The following is a 24,765-nucleotide window of genomic DNA, read 5'->3' on the forward strand; positions in this document are numbered from 1 at the left end:
ACAAGAGGTGTCAGAGACAGGAAGTACAGACAAAACGAGGATTCACACATGCAGCACATAGATTTATGTTCTATTTTATTTAATGAATATTCCTAAGTAGCACAGTATAAAGGATATATATCATATGATATATATGCATATATCATCTTGTGTTAGATAAACCTAAGTTGAAAGAAATTAACAAAGCAAAATGAAACAAGCAGAAAAACTATTTCAATGCTCATGTTGTCCATGTGTTATATACATTTAGTGGATCATAAAAAAAACTATTCATTGGGTAAAGTTCCTTTCTTCTAAATAAAACAATCTGTTGTTGAAAAAGAAGCCAAACCTACTACACATTTAGCAAAATGTTTCATCATTCTTTAACATGTATATGCATAGTTAGATTTTGTAATTGCTGATATGTGTAAAATAGTATTTAATAGGAACAGTACAGCCACATGCAAATGGTTTATACCACTTTTCTGACTCCGCGCCATGATACTATATTGCTGACATAAATCTACATGTCAGCAATATGTAGATTGCAATCACAATCATTCACAATAGTGAAATGGGAAGAAAACTATAAGTAGTTTTCAAAATAGTTTCCAAATAATATCAGTTATGGTGTGTATTTCTATTTAGCTTCCACCTTTTGAGCACCAAGACATGAAAAGTTTTCTCCATCATCCAGAGAATTTTTATGTTTATATTCCGCCATTTGTCGTGGTAAGGTTACAAAAAATATTTCTCGAAACTTTGAAGACCTGCCCTCTCCCTCACTGCTCTGTTAATCAATTCTGAATGCGTCTTTTATCTTGAGGACAGGCTGTTTGTACAAAAGTTCCTCTTTAATAAGGACCCATGCTCCGTATACTGCTAAGGAAGACAGTAACAGGTCAGTGTCGTAGTGGAGTGCAGCCTTGAGTTTGATCAAACACATCTCCACTGACCTACATTTCATATGCAGGGTACTGTACGTACTTCACAGATGATGCAAGGCTGGAAAGACTTATTAGTAAGGACTCAATGTCAAGGTTTTGATTTTCCACCGCTGACCCTGTATGATCCCACCATGAAAATGGATCAAAGCAAAATGAGAGACATTTTTTGAATAACTGAAAAATAAATGTTTCTTCTCCTCTCAGTAATGCGTACACCAGATGTTCACACTTATAACTAATGTATAAATATTTTCTCCGTAAAGCTTTTCATGCACAGAAGCGGTCTCTGGTCCAGTCTCTCCTATTAAAAATTAATTTTGCCTTGAATCTGTCATTGTGGAATTTCTGATCAATTTTCCACATTCCACAACTTAGTCATTCATGTTGATGCAAGACTCAAATAGTAACATCTGTCATTAAAAATTTTATCTTCAAAAAAAAAAAAAGACAACACATTTCTCTGTTAATTTAAACTCTTCTTTTAAATAATATAAAACATACCTGGGATTCAATTTTGTTTCTTTACTCTGTGTCTTTTTTGCCAATTCTCACAGAGAATGGTGTGTTGCCTCTCTTAGTTAACTGTGACATTTGGAAATGTCACCGTTAGACCACTAAATGAATGCCTAATTTCCAGGTATCAAGCTGTAATATGATACACCTCTGGTGACTTCATCGAGTCGTGGAGCCTCAGAGTATTCTTTTGATGGCTGAAATGTGACATACAGCACCCAGGAGAATCCAGTTTAGAGGGAAACAGATGCTTAGCGCAGTATAAAGCAGAAGGCATGTGACACTGTCCTGTGGGCTGGCTCATGGTGCTGCATGGGTGCTCCCAGGGTGTAACAATGTTTTGCGCCTGTTTAAGATTTAAGACAAACCTCCAAGCTGTGGCTGTGGAGCAGAATGGGTGTTGGAGGTCTGGTTTGGATCTAATTCTGTGTGTGTGTGTGTGTGTGTGTGTGCGTGTGTGTGTGTGTGAGTGYGYKTGCGTGTGTGTGTGTGTGTGTGTGGAGGAAGAGGAAATAGTAAAGAGCTTGACTGAAGTGCAGATACCCAGGGAAATATTTTGTACCTCTGGAGTTTTCCTTTAGGATATGAAGTGCCTGTGCTGAAGCAGTAAGGTGACGTGTGAAGTGCACTCCTAGTGATATTGGACCCTTATGTCGGCTATACGCTGTGATGTGGGTGGATACTGGGTTGTTCTTCTGTTAACCACGTCACTGTTTAAAAGCCAGACGGACAAATATGGCTAGAGTTAGGGGGTCCGGAATAGAATTTTATGTAGGGACACAATTACCACAGCAGGTAATTTAATTAGCTTTTTGGATGAGTACAACTGAGTCTCATCAGCTCAACAATGAAAATTGATTATTTGAAGTTGAATAATTTTATCAAACCGAATAGTAAAAAAGATAAATAAATAAAAAATTACAAAGTACTCAACTGTGTGGTACCTTAAAGCTACCGCCACTGTTTGGTGAAGGTTTAGTGTTAACATTAAGCAAGTAGAAAACAATAATTACAATAATTGTTTAGGGGTTTGTTTTCAACTTGTACATGACGCAGCAGTTATCGGTATGTAGATGTTTCCTGGAAATGTTTATTTTATTGCTTAAGGTTATTGTTTTATTTTGTCTGCAGTACATATTGATAATTTGGTATAACCTAGTTTTTATTTATTATTATTGAGCTGCTCCATGCTGTGACTCGAAGCTAAAAGCTGTATCTACACGGTCTGGAAAATACTAATAAAAAGCAATCGGATTATGTGGTTTGTTAAAGCAAAGCAACGTTATTCTTAAATGCCATTGTTTTCTTGCCAGATTACCTGTGTTTCCTCTTTCTATAACAACACAATTTGTTTTCCACACAAACCCTGATAACAAAAATCATGGTATTTTGCTTTTGAACTACATGCACATAAGATGAGCATGGAAAAAGTGATAATTCTCTCACAAAAACAGATATTTCTCTCTGTTCTTTTTGTCTCTCCCCTTTCCATTCCACCACTCCCAATTGCCTTCCTGCCTTCCTATGCTTTCCCCCTAATCCCATATACCCTTACCTCTCTTTGTGTTCTCTGTGCTTACTCATCTCTGCTCTTATCCCTCCTTCTCTGATTCCGCTCTCTGAATCTGTCGCCGTCTCCCCTCCGCTCTTGCAGGCACCACTAGTCGACGCTGCTCTTTGGATCACCGCGGCATGGCCTTTTGGGAGAAGCCCAGCTACGCTCGATGCATAACAAATGAATTCAGATACTTGCAGCAAACAGTAGGTGCAAAGTCAGCTTCCTTTCACAGCCTCTGTGTCCAATGGATCATAAATTACCTCCCCAGTGTTTTCCCGCCCCCTTGATCTCATCACACTGTAGCCAAAGATTAACCACTTTCGATGGTGAACGTGGTTAATCTCCAAATTAAAATACAAATTTGGTTGTATTATCTTTTTAATGTCTGGGTATCAGACTGTTTGATTTGTTGTTTCATGGCAGGGGTGCCCAAGTCCAGTCCTCGAGAGCTACCGTCACAACTACTCCAACACACCTTGATCAAATGAATGGCTCGTTAGCAGGCCTCTGCAGAGCTGAGTTACTGCTAGTAAGAGAAGTCGGCCTTTATACTCAGCGCATAGGAGCAGGGATGAATCTGAAAGTTGTAAGGACTGGACCTGGGCATGCCTGGTTTGTGGCATGTTCTCATCTGCGTCGCTGTTCTTATTCTGAACACCCTGAAATAGGCTGATGACATGTATTGGCTGAATGTAATTTGCTATATTTTGTTATTTGTATTGTAAACTTTTTGTTCTTTAAAACAAGCTTGTAAGCAGGAGAGAATTGGAGAATAATCTAGTAATTTATGTGACCTCTGTCTTTTCCACTTTTTTCTACACCCCAAAATCATTAGTTTTTTTGAAAGCCACTTGGAAATAAGTTTGCAAGTTTCCTCTGCATAGTCTGAAAACACAGTAGTACATTATCTAGAATAGATAATTCCCCCCCCCCCCTCACTGCTAGAAGAAAATAATCTACAAAGGCTGAGATAGCACATACTGTCCTGCACCTGTGAGCATGTATTTATGGACATAATTCCTGTGCAATGATGTGAAATGTAATTTCTCCATGCAGTTTCTGCCTAAATATGTGTCTTCTGCTCCAGTTACCTCCTTTATTCATATTGGCTCAATTCAAAACATCCGTGAGGCACAAAGCATTTCAGCCCAGCTTAGATATAAGTGTCAAATGAAGGGCCTTGAAGAGTCGACTCTTTTCTTCCCGATTTTTTGCACTCCATTTACTCTAAACGTGTAGCTCCATGTGTGCCTTACAAACTGGCGAGAGGACACTGATGCCCCAAGTTCTTTCTTCTCCTGTTCTTGGAGGTTCAGAGCCATCTTGCGAAGGGCCAGAGGACTCTGGCGGGGGACGGCATGTCCAAGGTTACCAAGAACCTGCTGAACTACACCCAGCCGAGGAACTTCTATGCCGGTGACCTGCTCTCATCAGTGGAGATCCTTCGCAATGTGACAGAGACCTTCAAGAGGGCGAGCTACGAGCCTTCCTCAGATGACGTTCAAGTAAGTCCTCCAGCGACTTAAGTTTGACATAAGAAGTAGAGAATCTCTTCAGCCAAAATATATCAAATAGACAATAAAGGATTTTTTTTTTTCGCTCAACCCTGCATTATATCAGATAAAACCATTTCTAATATGTTTGAAATATCACAAAGGCTCACATATACCCCTTGCGGCTTTATCATATCAAGGAATCTTGATACATCCTAATCTGTTTCATCTCATCATGCTGGGGTTAACTGCAGTCTGATCCTCTTTTTGTCAATAGGATGATAGAGATTATAGCTAAAGCTCCACCCCATCTCCAATAAGACAATTTATGCCCTGAAAGTTGTGCCATTTTCAAAGACGTGATTCTCAGGCCTCCTTCTGGCTGCATATGTGTTACAGTTCATGCTTTGGTGCCTGGGGATATTTATGGTTACAGCAAAGTTGAATAGCAAAGAAATACATTTTGAATATTATAGACATCTACGTGTGTGTAAATGAGGAAATGAATTCCTTCCTATCATTCCTTTTATAAAGTTCTTATTCCACTTTTTTACATTATCAAATTTCTTTTAATGCCATTCCTTACAAAGATGTGAGGAGGTGAATGACAACAGAAGTAGCAATCAATTTGTTTAAAAGTAGAAGTAATTCATGGTTGAATTATTTAGAAGTTCATAGTGAGTTTCACATCACACAGTGGAGCATCTGCTGACTAATGAGCCTTTATAATGTATTAAATAAGAAATGGTACCTGTGCAATCTGCAGAAGGAATTAGCATAGAATAAATTGAAATATATAAAAAGGTCCTCCTTGCAAAGCATTAATGCCAATTTAACTTTTACAGAACTTGTTACATTATATTAACAAACTTCAATGAGATTTTACTTACATTTTTTGTGGTAGACCAGCTTAAAGTGATATTAAGTAATACAGATCCCATACTTGATTTTAAAAATTGTTTAGAAATAAAAATGCTAAATGTGTCATTACACTGTATTGAGCTCTACAGAGCCAGTTCAATTACAGTTCAGATTTTTTTATTTTTTGGGGGGGAGGTGGGGGTGGGGGGCAGTGTCTCCACTGACTTTACACATCTGGAAAATGATTCCTTATTCTTTCCTATTCTCCTTCAGAAGATAGCTCAAGGTCAGACAGACTAGATGCGCAGCTTCTGTGAACATACATTTTCAAGTCTTGTCACAGATTCTCAACCTAATTTTAGTCTGTTCCATTCCGACCAATGAATAGTATTTGCTCTAAACTATTCTGTCATTGCTCCGGCTGTATTTTTACATCCCTTGTCCTGCTGGAAGGTCAATCCAGTCTAAGGTCTTTTGTTGCATGAAACATTTTTTTTTTGAGAATTGCTCCGTATCCAACTTGGCATCAACTCTCACTAGCTTTTTCTGTCTCTACCAAATAATTTCCACAATATGATGCAGTTGTGGCATATGAAGTGGCATATGTAATGTTTCATGGTGGCATGAGGTGTTCAGAGTAACGTTGTGTCATACCAAGTGTTTTGCACATAGGCCAAAAGGTTATTACAATGAGTCTCACCTGACCAGAATCCCTTCTTCCACATGTGTCTCCTTCATTTCTTATAACTTACAAATTGACTTTCTTTGGTTTTGCTCCAACAATTGCATTCTTCTTGCCACTCTTGTATTAAGACCACATATGAAAAGTGCAAAATTAATTTGTCTAGTTTCAAAATGACTCTCCCAATGGCTACTACCATTGATGTAGCCAATGGTAGTAGCCAAGCCATTGGTGTCTTAGCTACTACTGCTCAGCAGGCTGAGCTTGTGATATTAGATGAATGGCATGCTTTGCCAACTTTACATCTATGCTACACCCTTTCCTTTTTCTGATGATGCATTGATTAATGCTTTGTGATGTTCAAAGCTGTTACAAAGTTCTCTAATTTTTATGGTTGGTGGTTGTCTTAAACCAAACGCAGATATGAAGATGGCTAATAATAATAATAATAATAATAATAATAATAATAATAATAATAATAATAGTTGTTGTTATTATTATATTTTATGTTTACTGAATATTCTCTCAACACATCTGTTAAGTTAGTCACTCTAACTTGCTTTCGGGAGAGAGTGTTAGTTTGTTTGTTTGTTTATGCATAGTTGTCCTGGGTTTCGACATTGACTTGTCATGATCTGTGAGCAACTAAATACTAAACACCACATGTGACAAATAAAACCAAGATAGATCAAGGCGCCACAGCTTTACACCTGACTTACTGTGTTGCGTAGTCCTTATAATAGAAACTTTTATTTGGTACTGACATTTGATTACACACAGATAGACTCTATTCACAAAGTGATTTCTCAAAGTAACTATTTCCACAGTATTCTGTTATAGGTATCAGATAAAAGAGCTTTAGACATTTTTCATACCTTAATTTGCGATCAGAAATTCACCTCAAAATTATTTTCAAATGCATCTCATTCTGTCAGATAAAATCCTGATAAAATAGACTGATTCTTGGGGTTATAATGTGGAAAAAGTTAATGATAATTTTTTTTTTTCAAAAATTTAATAATAAAAAAAATATATACATTATTTAGTTGCTTCTCCAAAAGCTGTGATATTTAAACTAAAACATACTATTTTCCTGGATCTCTGTTTTATCAACACTCTCTCTCAGCTGCAATAAATGTGATGCTTGCTATCTTCTGTGGAAATGAAACCCAAATGTCTTGGCCATGGATGTGGAACCTGGCCCCAATTCAACCAATTCTCCCCATGCCCCGGAAAAGCTATGGGATGAGGAGAACATCCTATCTCTGGTTATTAGGAGAGCTCTGTAGTGTGTATATGTGTGGGCAGGCGGGAGAGCAGTCAGCAAGCCCAACCCATCCATGTGCCTGTGCGCTAATGCAGTGTTAAAGTGGGCACATTACCACCAGAGGGAGCATAAGCATTCAAGTAGAAAACAAGATAGCCTGTGTCAAGAGAGGGAGAGAGAAAGAGCCACTCCCTCCGGCATATTGTAGACCAGACAAAATAACAAGGCGAAAGATCAGACAGGGGTCCTATTACTACTGTAGGCATGCACCCCGAGCTGGCCCTGCTTTTCACTGCTGAAGAAGACAATCCGCACAGCTGCTCAAACATTCACTTTCATCTCTCCTTTTTTTTCTTATTGCAGCTTGTGCTTGTCTCCTGTAGCAATAAGTGTTCTCTGCAAGCTGCAGGAGATTGGAAGGTGTATTTTTTTTTCTGCTGTAGCTGAAACATGAATTTCATCTTTTCTCCATTTGTTTACCGACATGGTTCCAGTTGCACGTTTTCCAGTGTTATTGAGCCCTGCAGGGACCATCATTATCCCCTTATAGAAATCCATGTTTCTTTTTTTTTTAATACACATTTGCAAATGTCGGTGGTGTATTATTTAGTGTAGCTCTTTTTGAGCTCGTGGTGCTAATGTCATGATTTTTAAAAAGTAAGCCTGCTGCAGTGCCTGTAATACTTGTGCGTGGGTGAGTTATGTATTTTCCCCTTTCATCATTTTCCACAGAACTTTTTTCAAATCATCAGCAACCTCTTGGAGGAGGAAAATCAGGAGAAATGGGAAGATGCACAAAAGGTAAGCAAATGTGCAGTGCTCTTAAATAATTCAGATTCTTGCATGTATACTTTGTCAGAAATATTGCTTCTCACTCTATCTAAAATTCCATCTTAAAAAAAAAAAACTCAGATAAATAAAAGCCAAAATAGGATAAATAAAAATCAGTTGTGTTTAGTGAAGTTACTCCTCAACGGAAGGCGAGGTCATTTAGCAGACTTGACATCTGGCCTCATTTAGAAAATCAGTACTGCAGACTTCCACTTGATGGCAGCAGCACAGTCATAGAAACTGGCCAGCCATTAACACTGCAGGATTTATTCCTCCTGCATGCACATTGTTTTATCTAGCCCACACAGATCATCGTGTGATTAGAGTAGTGCTTAAGTTGAATTTTAATAAATGCACACTCAATTCAGACATTTTATAGCTTGAGGCAAAGCAGCCACATCTCCAATCTCCCGCTTTTCTTGTGTGACATTGACACTGCAACCCTGACAAAAGTAAATACAAATAAAAGAAAATACCCCAGGACTTCTGCTGGGAAGCCTCCTGGACACTAACCCCCTTCTTGAGAGATGGCATATCTTGTTTTGAAAACTACCCCAGTGTCTAAGACATCTTCAATTCTGGAATCACACATGTCCAGACTCTAACAGAGACGCCATCTGCAATGACCGCAGGTCTGCAAAGGGCATCTGCTCAGGTGTCACTTTCAGTGGTAAACTGACTGAAATAGGGTGTCACCTGCTCTGACACATCAAGACAAAGCTGTTCCCTTGAAATAAGCCAGATCTCTCCGGCTTCTACCCCTCTCACCTCCCCCCCAACCCCCCTTGACTGAAAGTTACCTTGCTTAGCTGAAATTGAAGCAATTTTAAGCAGTGCACGGAGAGCCTGCCTTTGCTGTCGATACAGGTAGTAATTAGGTGTTTACATACTGGAGCCTCCGTTTACCAGCCCCCATCGAAATGTTGTCTGATAGAAGAGCTCATAAACAAACGGTTTCATTAGTCAGAATGCGTCAGAGACGGGTACGGACAGACTAGCGAAAATGTAGACTGTGGAAATGTTTGCCACTGATTGAACACCGAGAATGTAGATGTGACAAGATAAATTATTTTTGTAGTGATTAATGTGCGTGTCTGGTTTCATCACCCCAGCGTTTGGACAGCGACGTTGCCTGATTTCAACAGACGACACTCACACTTCACAGCCAAATGTTCTTCTCACTTGTGGGTTTTGCTTGCATTTGTGAGCTCCGTCTCCACAGCACCCACACATGTGCTGCACACTGTGGAGGTATAAAACTCCTCTTACATGACACACCTCACTATGAGCTTTTACTGGCTGCAGGGCTGGCTCTGTGCAGAGATCACTATAAATTCACCTCTTGTCAGTGTTACCATGGCAAGCGAAGGAAGAGCTCTGTCTACACAACCTCCACTGCAGCCATTTTCCCATGCTGCCTTCACATCCTACGGTTACCATGGAGACGAGCAGAGTGAACATGACTGCACTCTGCGTCAGAAGGGGCGATATGACGCTCCACCCTCAGCCCCAACCCGTTGTGGCTTTCACTTTGCTGTGTCAGAGGCTTTTGACTTAAGCATCTACGTTCAACTTAGCAGGCTTAACTGCTAGCTCATGTGGAGGCACATGCAAACACACAGTGCACAAGGTGTTACAAAGGAGTGCCTGGAATACCTGCCTCGGGTGTTTGTGCCATATGAGCTTAGACCAGGGTGTAAATTGCTAATTGCCACTCAAAGGTTTGTCTAGCCTCGCCTTGATAGATGTGTGAGCACATATGTCAAGGTGTGCTCACACATTTATCTAAGTCACGCACTAATATGTGTATGATTTGAAATAAACCGTGTCTACCATGTCTAGCACTGAAATGTGTTGCATCACTGGTTTGTGAGTCGTCTGAAACATGTTCATGCACAACACATTTGCATTTATGTAAATTGGAGTATTCATGAAATCCTAGATTCTTTCAGAAGAGAGGTCCAAACATTTATGACCCATCTATTAGAGTAACATTCCTCAAATTCTTCATTTGTACAGCACAGCTGACTGGACCAGTTGTGCTACAGGTCATGCCATGTCCCTGTCCATGTTGCATGCTCTTGCTTAGTGCCAGGGCACATCGGGTGGCACATGGACAGAGGCAATTGCCCTTAACTTGGCTGGGGCTTTAAAAGAAGAAGCCAACCAGAAACTGTGCTGGCAAAGCCGCTGATTACAGTTCTGCTGCTGATGTCAATCCCAGTGGTTCAATCCCAGCTGCATCTCATGATTTTTTGTTTGTCTTTTCAGAAGTCTGTATATATTGTTGTTCTTTTTACTAATATAATTTGTTTTAGCTAGGAAGAGCAGAATAAGGAAAAGCACATTTGAGTTACCTCATCACACCGCTGCGGCTTTATTTGTAAGACCACAACATAAACACAATTGTGTGACATCATATCCTAGAAAAAAAAAATAAAAATCAGCAAGAAAATTGTGTATGTCCACTGGTCGGATTTATCAATAGTTACAATTCACAGTTGCTTGAAGACACCACAGTAATTTGTTCATACACCTATTTGCAAGATAAAGCATAATATCAATGTCCAGACATCTTTGGTTCAGAAATGGGATTTTAGGTTTTCTCTGATGGAAAATTCCAGCAAAATACTTTGCAAAGTTTGTATAAGAAAATCCTATCCATGTTTGCATTTTGAGGGCAAATGCTACAAAACAATTGACTTTTGACTTTGAAGACAATGAAAACAACTTTAGCTCTGCTTTTCATGACATTTAGCTAATAGAAATAATTTTGGTACTCCAAACTGGTCTAGAACAGCAGAAAAAAAAATGTCCCTGACAGAGAGTCAAAAGATTAATCTCTACTTTTATGCAGTGCATCTAAATATTTGGTTTCAACTTATGTATAACTGTGTAACAAACAGTATTTGGGCTTGTTAGTATCTCTCAACGAACATTTGCCAGTGTTGAGTTGTAAGAAAATGGAAGCATTTTTTAGTATCCTTTTGTCCTTCTTATCTTGTTCAGATCTACCCTGCGGCAGTGGAACTCATGCAGGTCATAGAGGAATTCATCCATATTGTTGGACTGGGCATGAAGGATTTCCACAATGCCTATCTGATGACCGGAAACTTGGGTAAGAATCAACTCCCTTCCCCCCCTCCCAGACCCGCTGCCTTTGAGTTCATTTCACCACTTATCTCATCTCGATGTGGACACATAATCCCAGCGCTCCGCTGTCTCTCCGAGTCAATTTCCCCACCATCATTAAATTAGGATAAATGGAGGATGGTAAGGTTGAAGGGAGTAAAATTACTGCAAATCAATAATCTTAATTAAAACTGATCCTGTGGTCTCAATGTGCTAAATTCCTATGACGCCGACAATTCCAGTTTCACAAAAATAAAGGAGAGAAGGAACCCGCTAAAAGTACTCTGAATGCACATTTATTGGTTCAAATGTTTATTTCAAGAGTAACATAACATATTAATTGTGTATTTGAAGTTGAAATAATCATGTCTGACATGACACTGCCATGCAGCTCTTTGAGTAAGGCTTGATTAGCACTATGTACCCTGAGGCATGTTTTTTATTTATTTTTTTTTTCTGTAGCGCATCATCACAAAAAAAACACTCTTTGCCGGTTCCTTGCAACATTCTTAAAAAAACATACCATGCAAGTTACTGATGAAAGGCTGTAAAATTGGAAGTGAAATTAGCAACGTTATTCTTTGCAGCTGTAATGGACTTTTCTGCTACACTGATTTTTTGTCTTCTTTACATCTCCTCTTGTTGGTCTCTGGAGTCTGACTACAGAGTTTATGTAATATTTTATTTCCGTGGAGTTCCTTTGTGTTCTTTTAATTTCTGTTGCATAGCATCTTGGAGAATCAAAAGTCCCTGTGGTCTCATTTCATTCCTTTCCCTACAATGAATGGTGTCTTACTAGAATGGAATAGGAGAACTGTGGTCTAGACTCATTCATGGATGGAATGCATACATTTACTGTGTGACTTTAGGAGGGTGGATTCTTACTTGTATTCCTCACAATATCCAAGATTTGAACCACTTCCAGCAACTGTGGTTCACTATGTGAAGGGGAAGGTGTATGATTTACACAATGATGAATACTTAGTTGCCTGAAACAACATACCCTGTCATTCAGTGAATGTGCATAGTAGTGGAGACATTTAAATCAGATTTAGGTTCTAAAATCAACTCCTGCCACAACATTAACTAGAGAACTGACCAGTTCAAGAGAAATGTATTGGGAGTGCAAGCCAGTCCTTTTACAGAACCTTTACTAGAAAATAAAATTGAATACAATCCCAGTACAATTCTTTGGAGTTTGTGGTGGTAGTGAGACAAAGTGTAAAAAGACATTTGTTAATAACTTTGCCTGGCATTTTATCTAGAAAAGTACTCAATCTACCGAAATGGGTCCTGGTAATTCATGCGACCTACATGGAGATCATTGGCTAATTAATATATACTGGGATACATGATGCACATTATAAGACAAACATAATCATTTCAGCTCACACCAATATATTCTCACAGTGGCCATTTTGATTAGAGAAATTGATGGTTTTGTGTATCCGTTGGTGGGAGCCAAGTGAGAAGCATCTGGCTGAGTAAGACATTGCTGTATCATTTTGTCACTTATTTATGGCAGCCTCTTGACTCTCAGATAAATAGTAGCTGCCACTTCTGTCCCATCTTCTGCCCTGTTACTTTTAGCTAAATAACCTTGATTGCAAAATACTTTTCATCCAGCAACTTATTCTCAATGCTTAAAACATTTAGAGCACACAATAAAGCATAAGACATCTTATAAAGGATAAATGGTGAACATACAGTGCAACCTAGCTATATGTGTTTTATTTTAGTTTAAATAGTGTGGTTATTAATGTTAGTTACACAAAAAGACAAGTAACAAACCCCCATTTTTTAAGCACTATGTTTATTAAGTTTATATATAATGAAAATGATCTAAATAAACAAAAAATAGTATGAGTACCTTGCACTGATCATATACGTACTATGACTTCCCTTATTAAACTTCCAAACACAAGATGGCAGATGCAAAATATTTCGATAACTTGTAGAATTGCCTAAAAAAAACATAAACCACAGCTTTCCTAAGATATTGTTATTTTTCATTGTGTGCCCTGTGACTAACACCACAAGCCTAAATAAACACGCTCTTACCACCACTGCTCTCAACATCTGGCACTAGGAACAAGCCTCCTGGTGCTCGCTGATTTCACGCTCACTATAGGATCATCCCAAATACACAGGCACACCTCCGCTGTCACAGATTCCCCTCAATCATGGAGTCGTGCCAGGATATAAATTGTACTACCAGAACAACACAATGAACAATGGAGTTTTTACATCAATGGTAGGATTAGCCAGAGCTTTCCCCCTTGCTGAGCCGCCACCTGACTGGGGCCTGATATGATAGCAGGTAGAAAACAGTTCAGCTTTGTCCTTCCCCCTTGTAAATTTAAGGACTTTTATTTGTTAATCTGGGATATTTTTTCTTGTTATTGCCTCAGTACACAAAAGGTTTTTTTTTCTTTAGCTTTACTGCAGGTAAATGAGAGAATGAGAGTTATTTAGGGAGATTACCTGTCGTCCAGTTGTGATGGGCAAGTATTAAGTTTGATTTTAGACTTTCTGTTGGATTTGCAGGTTTGTCTAATGTGAATCTTTGTACAGAAATAAGTACAATGCTTGGCAGGTTTTTGCTCATATTTGCTTGTTTCTTTCTATGCTTTGTGAAAGCGAAAAGTCTGGAATGTTTTCGCTCCTATTTTTATCTGGTTTAACTGCTCATGAAATGATCTTCAGACTCATATATACCCTGGAGAACATCTGTAATCTATATTTCTTTATTGGTTTCTGCAGTGGCCAGCATCCAGAGACTTCCAGCCGTGTCTGTGATGACTGACATCAACTTCCCCATGAAAGGTCGTAAAGGCATGGTTGACTGGGCCAGGAACTCGGAAGATAAAGTGGTCATCCCAAAGGGCCTCTTTGTTTCCCAGTCAGCAGGTATATCACTGAACACATCCAGTATTTTATGGAGCTGCATCACCTCCTGTCCAAATAATTTTATTCTACAAGACTCAAAGCCATACAGACTGTCTTTATGTGTAAGTCTGATTTGTCATCAAATTTTAAACATTTACAGAAATGTAAAAAAAAACAACCTTTATCAAAGATCTGTCAGTCCTACCTAAGCAGATGCTATTGTTGTCTTTATGTTGCACTGCACATTTTTTTCAAGTATATTGAAAATGTAACAACAAAAAAAAGTTAACTTGCTTGTTCTTTTTCAGTCATGAATTTGTTTCACTCCTTTTATGGCATGAATTCAACAGCTGCAGCTGCCACTTCATATCCCAATCCAAAACCAGGCAAAATTGTCAACTGGTTTAATCAGTCTTATCTGTTATGAATCAAACATAACAAAGGAAATTACTGATTAGGACTCTGAGTCTATGCAATCCCAGCTGCTTTACTCCAGAAAGCAGATTTTATAGAAGCATGAGTCATGTTCTACAAATTTTTAAACCCTATAGAAAATGTTTATCTTCTTCTCTTTTTTTTCAATCAAGCTGGTAGAACAGGTAGATCGAAAAAAATCATGTTTGAAATAAATAAATAGATAAGAATAGATTAAAAAAAATCTTTAAACTCCTAACCTGATTCCCCATTTTCTATTTCAGACATGGACGGATCACCTGTGTTCATTTTGGGAACGGTTCTCTACAAAACCCTTGGACTCATGCTACCTTCACCAAAGTAAGGGAAGCACAAACACACATACACACGCACACAGTAATACAGTAGTAACACAGTAGTAATATAGGTTATGTATGTATGTATGTATGTATGTATGTATGTATGTATGTATGTATGTATGTATGTATGTATGTATGTATGTATGTATGTATGTATGTATGTATNTATGTATGTATGTATGTATGTATGTATGTATGTATGTATGTATGTATGTATGTATGTATGTATGTATGTATGTATGTATGTATGTATGTATGTATATAGCTATATAGATAGACATATATATCTTTAGATAGAGGGAGAAAAAGAGAGAGACACACAGAGAGCGGGGTTATTAAGCAAAGCTAAAGAAGAACGTTAGAGGACTTTGTTGGCTCTAATTTGGGAAATAAAACACATTCACTGTAGCAGGGAGTATATTGTTAATTAGGAGCGACACAATTGTCTTGAAGAGCTGCAGGGTGGGCCATATAACCATCAGAGGAGTGCTTCAAGACAACAAGACTTTGGCACTGATATCCAAGGACAGAGTGGTGATGCCAGGACATGTCAACACAGCTGTGCAGTAGAGCAGCAGCAGCCCTGAGTGTGTGTGTGAAAACCCATAATGGGCCACTTCAGATTGCCCTTTCCATACTGACAAGGGGATAAGCTTATCAAGAAGGAACTGTTAGAGTTGAATAGTTTCCATTTTTCACTTTTGGAGCATGCAAAGCTTTGACAAAACAAGTAACTTTTATGCAACTAAATGTCAGAAGTTTAAGTGTATTCTGGATGGAGCAATTTTGTTCATTGATGTCCATTTAGAATTAAGTCTTGAAAATAGAGTTGTTTCACAGGCAAAAGGCAGATACAGAAAAATACTGAATAAAAGGAGTAGCTCCACCAGTTCTCTTAGCTCAACTTTTCTTTCAGTATGTTGGTGTTATCAGCTGAAAATGTTCTGGAAACATTTTGTTCTTTCTGAAAACAATAAAAGTAAAGGAAAGTTTTAAAAGCAAGATTTTTTTAAAAACACAGATTATGGTTTGGTGTTTGTGATTCTTGCTGAGCTTTACGTAATTGCTTTTTTTGTTGATTACAGAAAGAAGATAACTTATATAGATTTACAATTTTTTTTTACAAAAACACTTGTTTTGAATACCAATAAGCAATTTGGCAAAAAAGAAGCAGCGGGAGGGATTTTGTAACCGCGTTTATGAATCTGTGTTTTTTACTCAGGAATCTCACTGCTGTGAACTCCAAGGTTATTGCTGTGACTATAAGACCTGAGCCCAAGGCAACTGAGTCCCACCTGGAGATTGAGTTGGCTCACCTGGCAAATGTAAGCACCACAGTAATTTTGAAGCATGTTAACTGCTAGAATTTCATTGTCCATTTCCAGTGTGGAGTGATGGTGCAAGTAATACCTAAAATTAATTTCAAAAGTAAGAATACAAATTGGTAATTAATTTAGAATACAATGCAGTCTTCTTATATTTGAAACCCTGTCCTTGATGATTCCTAACTCATTCTGGACAGGTCTCCTAAGTCTCATTTCACAAAAAAATAAAAATAAAAAATGTTTCATAAAAACTATAAGTCCATTTGGGTTGCTGCAAATCATAACTGAGCTTCATAGCACCAAACGTTTGTCTAAGAAAGACACCAGTCTCTCCATTTCCACTTCTCTGTGGAAAGTCACACTGGTGTTCCTGCATCTTCTGATTTAGAATCAGGGTGAGCCATGGTGGTTCCTAATTTTTTTTTTTCTACATTTTATCTAATCTCCTTTCATATGAGTTGGACACTTTAACTTAAATGGTTTATGCAGTTGGCTGCTCCTGCAAGACAATGGCTAACATTAATCTCGTGAAATGATCCCAACCTCCTCCCTTTTGAAATTGTGTGATCTAAGCTATGAGGGAACCAACTAATGATGAATAAAATTAATGCTATTATTGTTGATAAGAAGAGGGGTCAAATATGTCTATGTAATATGTCACATTTGACCACATTTGGATAAGAGAAAATGAGCAATTAAATCAGACTTGTGCAACTATTTCTTGTTTTTCATTTAACTGATCCATGTTAATAAAATGAACCATTCAGACAAATCCGTCAAGGCTTAAAATTAAACAGCTGTCATACTCATGCTTAATACTGCACATGTAAACTTTTGACCAGCACTGTAGCTTGAAATTGAACGATAACCCCATGCATTTTTTTTTTTTTTTTTAGAATTTTCTCATTTTATATGGAGGCTGCCATGTGTTCTGCCTGGTGTTATTTAAACAGATGTTTGATATTCCTTTATTGAATCTTCTACAAAGATCACATTGTCTATCGTCTTAATTTAGGACAGACAGTGTCAGTCAAATGACTTGATAATTAATTTGCGAGCACTGAGTGTCTGGAGCTGCATTCAGTTAATTACGAGGACAATTCCTCTTTATGGTCCAGAGCTTTTTTATGCATCTTAAGAGTTCAAGCACAAGTAAATTTGAGTGCATCATCAAATGTGTCTCACTGTGCGGTGCTCTGGTAGTGCAAACCATGATCTAATTTATGGTTTCTGTGATCCATTAACTATATTTTTAGAAGACTAACATTTTACAAACACACAAGTATGTGATAATGATGGTGCTGTGATGATGAAAATGATGAGTTATCTTTGGGATTTACTGAGATTTGTTACACCTTTCTTGTATTCCAGGGAACAATGAAGCCGTACTGTGCACTCTGGGACAGCACCATAATGTAAGTGGGCATGCGGTAATCTAATCTATATGAGTGAACATGTCTTAGATACAATGTGATGCAGTGCAATAAATTAAACAGTTATACAGTCAAGCAAAAAATGTTATGTTATGATTGCTGAGACGCCCACCAATTCATGTGGATTTAGTTTATGGGATTTTATTTCTTCAATGTCGCTGGGTCAGTGTTGCTCAGGCACTACAGCTGCAGTGTTCCTCTGCAGCAACTGCCGCCATGATTTCTGAAAGACTTTAACATGAGTCACACTTGAATCATACGCTCACTCCTGAAAATCATAATCGTAGAGAAATCAGGTTTTGTTTTTAATGGTGCCATATTCTTAAGCAATAAAAAAACAACGACTGCAGATGTAGAAAGTGAACAAATTAGCAGCAGGTGTTGATATAGATTAAAAGATTATTGATTGGTATTGATTAAAAGAGTGCTGAAGCATCAGTCCTGCACTGCAGTCCAAATGTATTCAATATCTAGGCAACTATTTCCCAGTGAAGTTTGTCACACTTCAATGCGTTATATTCGGATTTTATATGGCAAACCAACACTAAACACAGCATAATTGTGAGTGAAAGAAAAATGAAAATAGGCATTTCAAATTATTTACAAATCAAAGCCTAAAAAGTGTGTGGTACATTTGTATACCACTAAAATGAAATCCAGTGAAACCAATGGCTTTCAAAGGCCTGTGTGTAATATAATTTCAGTAGAAATACTGCTGCTCTGTGAAGGCCTCAGGGGTTTCTTACAAAACATTAGTGAGAAGCAGCCTCATGAAGACCAATTCACCCCTCAGACATGCCAAGGAGAAAGTTATTGAGAGCTTTAAAGCAGGCAGAGTGGCCCATGGTAATTCCATTGAAGCAGCAGAGATCCACAGCTCAGCTGGGCGAATCTGTCAACTTGACAACTGTGGAGTCATGCACTTTTCTGTGGCAGGAACACAGAAGCAGAGTTGATTTGGAAGATGGATGGAGGCAAATACAGGTCGACAGAGAACATACAGAAACAAAAATAATGTTATGCAGAGGTGTCCAACGGCAATCCTTGAGGGCCAGAATCCAGCATGATGTTGTTCTCTGCTGGTCCAACACATCTGGATCAAATGATGGCTCGTTGGCAGGCTCCTGCAGAACATTGACATGCTGAGGAGGTAGTTACCTCTAAGAAGAGAACTAAGACATGAAGGATACCGACTCTTGAGGAATGACTGATGGAATGGATAAGAATCTAAACCATTCCATCAATCATTGGAGCCAACCCAAAGGTTGCAGCCAACTCTATGCTTTGATCTAAATTTTACTTCAAAGCATATTTAGGAGTTAGAACGAGCCACTCAAAGACCAGACCTGACTCCAATTAAGAATCTGTTTATATGTTTATAGATTCGCTCCATGCAGTCTGACTGAGCTTGAGCTATTTTGGGAGGAAAATTGTTTTTTGAGACGTGTCATAAAGACATACCTTAATTTCAGCAAAAGGTAGTTTTACAAAGTACTTACTCAGGATGGCTGAAAGCAAATGCACCCCTCTCCCTTCAGATTACAAATTTGTAGATGATGTTGAAATGCACAATTCATTGTTCTTCCACTTATCAAATAGAATACATTAAAGTTTGTGGTTAAAATGTTTGAGGGATACGAATAATCTGACAAGGTGCTATAAACATTGAACGTCGAAACATTTCACACGGCTAACCATAAGCAGTGTGATTCACCCATTTCTCTGCTCATAGATTCTGATCGGTAATTTATATTTCATTGAAAGTATTGTGTGCTACCAAACTTTGTGGTACTTTACCTGTACTTGGCATTGTGGTGATGTTGAAGAGGCTTATGGTTCTTTCTTTGCCTCTTGCTTGGTTTTGTTTCTCTGTTGCCAATGTTCTCCTCATCCTATCTCTTCACGCTACACTAAAGACTAGAAACAGTAAGTGTCTTTGTCCACACAGGGAATCGATAGTAGGACACTAGAGAGCAAGTAAACTCTAGTGGGAGTTGGAGATAGAAGTAAGAAGCTGGGTAGTATGAGTAGTTGGCCTCTCTAGGCAAAGAGAGATAAGGCCATCCTCGAAAGGGCAAACAGCAGAAGAGGTTGATTGAACTGTTGCTAGGAAACCGAGGGTAAATGTTTTTTAGTACAATCACAAAAATAATGTGGGGCAGATGAGGGTGGTAGTTCATATGAATGATGGGTAGGTAAAGAAGACTTGACCTAATAGCATAGCAGCGCTTTGGTATTAGGTATTTGGAAATGGTTTACCAGTTAATGCTGTTTTGGTTTCTCTCGTGTAAGCAAGTCTGCAAGTGTGGTTATTTAATTAAATAATACTTTTTTCCCTCCTCTAAGTCGCACCAAAACATTAGCTCTTATGACAACATTACACACACAGCACAGGAGAGAACTGCTGCGAAGTTCATCTGTTGGCACGTGACAAAGGGAAATTTAGATTTTTTTTTTTCCAGATTGTTGGTTATTACTGCTTCATAACAGCTGTTCATCTTAGATGTACCTTTACAATGACAACCACACCAATTTATGTCTCAAAATGAACTCTGCATCAAATGATTTTGATCATTTCAAAACAAAATCATCTAAAATTCTCTCCAGTTTTCTATGTTTTAACTGGTAAGCTTGCTTCACTAAAATATGCTTCCATTTATTAGGTATAAAACCTCACCCTGTTTGATTCATTCAGGTATTTGACATAAACTGGTGTTCTTCTATTTTCCTTTGAGCATAAAAAATGTGTCATGTATATGCTAATAATGAATTTATTGTCATGGAAAAGTTAAAGATGTTAAATTCATATCAGCTAAATTGGGTCTAGAAAAAAATGTTAATTCATAACCTATGGCAAAACAGTGCAGTCTAGATGGCATATAATGTGAAAATTGTAATTTACTCAATATAGACTTAAACTTGAAAAAAAAGGTTTATGACACAATTGTAAATAATTTGTTTGTTTTTTTCATAATTGCCAGTTTTGTGCTTAGATTAAAATGGTTTAAGATGAATTATTTCAAAACATCACTGTGACACATTTTAAGGGAATTGCCAGTCTACTGAAATAAACAATACCAAACCTTAAATGATATTTGTATCAAGTATTAAATATTTTTTCCAAAGATAGAATGTAGTAGAACAAACTGTTTCACATTATTTTTGCAAAATTGTAAGCACAGCCATAGACAAATCTGGTTGGTAAACAGTTCATGATGAAAATATATATTTAAACAGCGTTTGATTTCAGCCTGCTGTTCCTCTCTTACAGCCTTTGAGGGCAGCTGGTCTATTTTTGAACTGCAAAGGTACAACTAGGACAACTCTGCTCCATTCTCTTAGTAATTTTCACAAACCATATGCTTTCAGATCAGCATTTTTTCTGATCTGCATTAAGTCATTTTAATCGGAGTGCTGCTGAATGACTCTGTGGGACTGTAGTCATCTTCATTTCAAACATTTGGCTCTGCCCATTACCCAATGGCAAGCACTCTCAAGACTCGATGATGGGACAATGTACCATCTGTCGAACACGTTGGTTTAAACCAAATTAGGGTGCTCTTTGGAACTATTGGCAGAGGGAAATTGTGGGGAAAAAATTGAATGGAGGATCACTATGACAATGCCCAGTTTTATTTAAGACTACGAGAACTTAAAAAACTTTTAAAGTTGTTTTAATTAGACTAATTTTGAACCAACAAAGCTGTTATTTTCATGACTAAAAATAGGTTAAAAATTCATATATGTAAAAATAACATTTAAATCAATTGAAAACCACTGTGTAAAAGTGAGTCACAAATTATATTTAATTGTAATTCATAAACATCCATGTTTGTATTCATAACAGAATTATTTTACATTAATACTGTTAATAGAAACAATAGGTGTTCTGTAAAAGAAAGGAAAAAGTCCTAATAAAATTTATCTTATGCATATTATCTTTGTAAATAGTTTAAAATCTTATGGCACATGCTGAAGTGATTTGATTTCTTTAATCAAACTCTGTGTTGTGTTTTATTGTGATAGTGAGAAAGACAAAGCCCATGGATCAATCTGAGACATCCCCCCACTCTTTTTAATATACTCCTGAAGTCAGCAGCTCTACAGCAAGAACAGTAAACACTTCAAATACACAACCTTTTATTACATTTTAAATGTCAATGTTTTCTGCTCTCAAGCGGATTTAAGAGCACCAGCAGCCCACCTCTGAGGAGATGAAAAACTAAAGAAATTAAAACACCATTTAGATCACTGTAGAAGATATTGATCAGCTCCGTTTTTGCTTTTTTCTAATTTTATAAAAATATAACACCTTCTAAGTGAGTAACTTATACCTAAACTGGATTATACATTATATCGGGGTATATCACATTTCATACTGCTGCTGTGGGGATTCATTAATCTCTTAAAACACATAACACCAAGGAACAGTCTTGTTTTTAAATGTTAAATGTTTCACTTCATCTGGTCTTCTTCTGTAGCTGGATGACTGTAGCATCCTCTGAATGCCTGTAATCAGTGCACAAAAAACTCACCTCACTGTGTGATATTTTGACCTTTAGAAATCCTCTCAGATTATTCAGAAGTGTCTAATTTGAAATGTCAAACAGAATAGTTTACAATTTACCCCTGGGACAACTTTTTTTTTTTTGTTAAGTCAACTTCCTCCAACATCTTGCTCTTCTCTTACACATCTGTAATACTTTTTTGATATATTAGTGTGTTTCTTTTGAAGGGAAAGATGATTCAAGTCATTGACATATTAACATTTAAAATAAACATACTTCCAATATGCATAAGGTTAATTAAAAAATAAACTAATAATTAATGTACAACAAGTGTTTATATTAACTATCACATCTGTGAACATTTTCAGTTTTGTATAAATTAGATAATATCTTGTAAATATGAGACACTGTCTCATAATCAGATATTATCTCATAATTATGACTTAGCTGCATCATAATAATGTGATAGAATTTTATTTTTATTAAATAGCCAAGACAATAATGAGAAAGCAAACTCAAAACTGTAAGATAAAAGTAGCTTTTTTTGGTTTTGTTTTTAGCAGCTTGGCAGAAATTAGCTTCCATAATAAATAATAATGTATAGGTTGAAAAACCACACTAAGGACTTCAATCATTTTTGCAAAACCAAGCAAGAAACACAGAACTGGAGCAAGGAAGAAGTGCATGACAGTCTGGCTGGAAACAAAGAAAACGTCAGGGTATTTATACACTTGGGTAGCTAATGACTAACAGCAGGCAGGTGTTGATAATTAACTGAAGCCAGGTGAACAGAGAGAGCAGAATGAAAGATGGACCATAAACCTGGGAACGCACTAATGATAACACAACAAGACAGAGGATGGAAATGAGTGACTAAAGCAGAAAACCAAGATGAGCCAAACAACATTTGAAACAAAAACCATAGAGTAGAAAGCTTCGTCGTCATGCAAACAATAACAGCAATAATAACGGAAACATGACGACAACTTAGAATGTGTTAAGCAAAACCAAAGTAGATGTGGTAACCTTTTCATACAGCTTTCACTGCTTTCTTCTTGAGGAATCAAATCCTGGTTTTCATTAATATTTAAAAGATGGAAAGCAGCAGGCACAGCTTCAGGTTCCACAAACATCTGGAGAACTTGGATTTGAGCCAAATAGGCAACAACAAGCACCGCCATGCACTGCAGTTCATAAGAACCTAAGCTCTATGTTGCAACATCAGAAGATATAAAAGTCACATTCTTTGTTTGATGAGCTGCAATTCAAATCGCAACCTAATAACGGATTAGAAATATAAAGAAAAAGATTTCTTCTTTAACACTAAATACTAATTATCTATAATCCTGAATGAGCTGTCATTAGAAATAATGTATTTTATCCTAAACACTGATTATTTCTAATAGGGCATGTCATTATCATGGAATGATACGAATATGTAAAAAATACAAATTCATCCGTGTTCACACAAAGGATTAAAACAGCATATAGATTATTGTTGCCTTGCTGCTAGCACACATGCAGCAATGTTTTGTAAATGCATGATTGTAGACAGTTTAAAATACAAATATCATCGTGGAAACACTGAGTTTGCTAATTAATTCACTCTGGGTGTGATTAGGGTATGGGGTTGTGCATTGTGCTGTAATTTGTCCTATATGGCAAAAGAATGTAAGCTTAACAAAACAATGTGGGTGATGTAGACTGTAATTCCAAGCTTTGCTCTCGCAGTGACTAATGATGGACTCTTGGGAACACATTTTGCATTAATTTATACTAGGTGATATTGCTGCATGCGTGTATCAGCACAACATGAATTGGACTAAGTGTGTGTACACTTAGACAAATCCAAAGATTTGTCTTTGGATTTTTTTTATGCAATAGTTCAAAAGCAGCATGAACACGTTTCTGTGGCATTTCAGAAGCACAGTTTTTTTTATTTATTTTTTATACAATTACATACATTTAGAGAAATGCCTATTTAGATTTTGCATGATGTGCAAACGGTACTACAGACCAGTAGCTGAAATGATTTTACACCTGACAAACTCATCTGAATATTCAGACTCTTATATGTCTACCACATTATTAGAGTTTCCCCTCACTTTGAGTTAATAAAACCTTTCCTGCTACATGGAAATTCACACTCATTTGTCATTCTCTTCATCCAGTTAAAATACTCAGTGTGGCCTAAAGGCTGATATAAATCGCCCATCATCAAGATATCCAAGATGGATGGAATCATTTTACACCACTGGCTCCCCGCCCTCCTCGCCCAATCATCATGTGTCAGTCTTTCAAGAATTTATAAAAACTGCCTGAAGTGTATAGCTCTAGGAACTTGCCAACCCTCCCCCACCGTCACCTTAATGTCTGAATAATGCAATGTGGACATGCAAGGAATTTATAGATGTTATAACATGCTTGAGAATATTCAGTGATGTGATGAGTAGTGCTTATGTGCTGTTGTAGGAGCACAGCAAAGAACTGCTGCTTAGTGTGTTATTTCAGAATGTGCTTCTGCATCATCTCGTTAGCTCAATGGCCACGAGCTTTAGTGTTTAACACACA

At 37.4% G+C, this 24,765-nt stretch overlaps 1 protein-coding gene across 9 annotated transcripts in view; it reads left to right on the plus strand.

Moving 5' to 3' along the window:
* The window catches only part of adgrb3 (adhesion G protein-coupled receptor B3), a 124,426-nt gene that overhangs the window by 68,834 nt on the left and 30,827 nt on the right, over window positions 1-24,765 (plus strand). For 7 of the 9 annotated variants that reach the window (XM_008429853.2, XM_008429851.2, XM_008429849.2 and 4 more), the window contains 8 exons: window positions 3,097-3,203; window positions 4,302-4,505; window positions 8,036-8,104; window positions 11,144-11,252; window positions 14,030-14,176; window positions 14,854-14,929; window positions 16,151-16,253; window positions 17,625-17,668. In XM_008429853.2, the coding sequence (XP_008428075.1) occupies window positions 3,097-3,203; window positions 4,302-4,505; window positions 8,036-8,104; window positions 11,144-11,252; window positions 14,030-14,176; window positions 14,854-14,929; window positions 16,151-16,253; window positions 17,625-17,668 (859 nt within the window). The remainder of the gene's footprint in view (window positions 1-3,096; window positions 3,204-4,301; window positions 4,506-8,035; window positions 8,105-11,143; window positions 11,253-14,029; window positions 14,177-14,853; window positions 14,930-16,150; window positions 16,254-17,624; window positions 17,669-24,765) is intronic. The other 2 variants (XM_008429850.2, XM_008429848.2) reach the window with 1 other exon arrangement.

This window comes from Poecilia reticulata, linkage group LG15 (assembly GCF_000633615.1).
Source record: "Poecilia reticulata strain Guanapo linkage group LG15, Guppy_female_1.0+MT, whole genome shotgun sequence".
NCBI classification, from domain to species: Eukaryota; Metazoa; Chordata; class Actinopteri; order Cyprinodontiformes; family Poeciliidae; genus Poecilia; species Poecilia reticulata.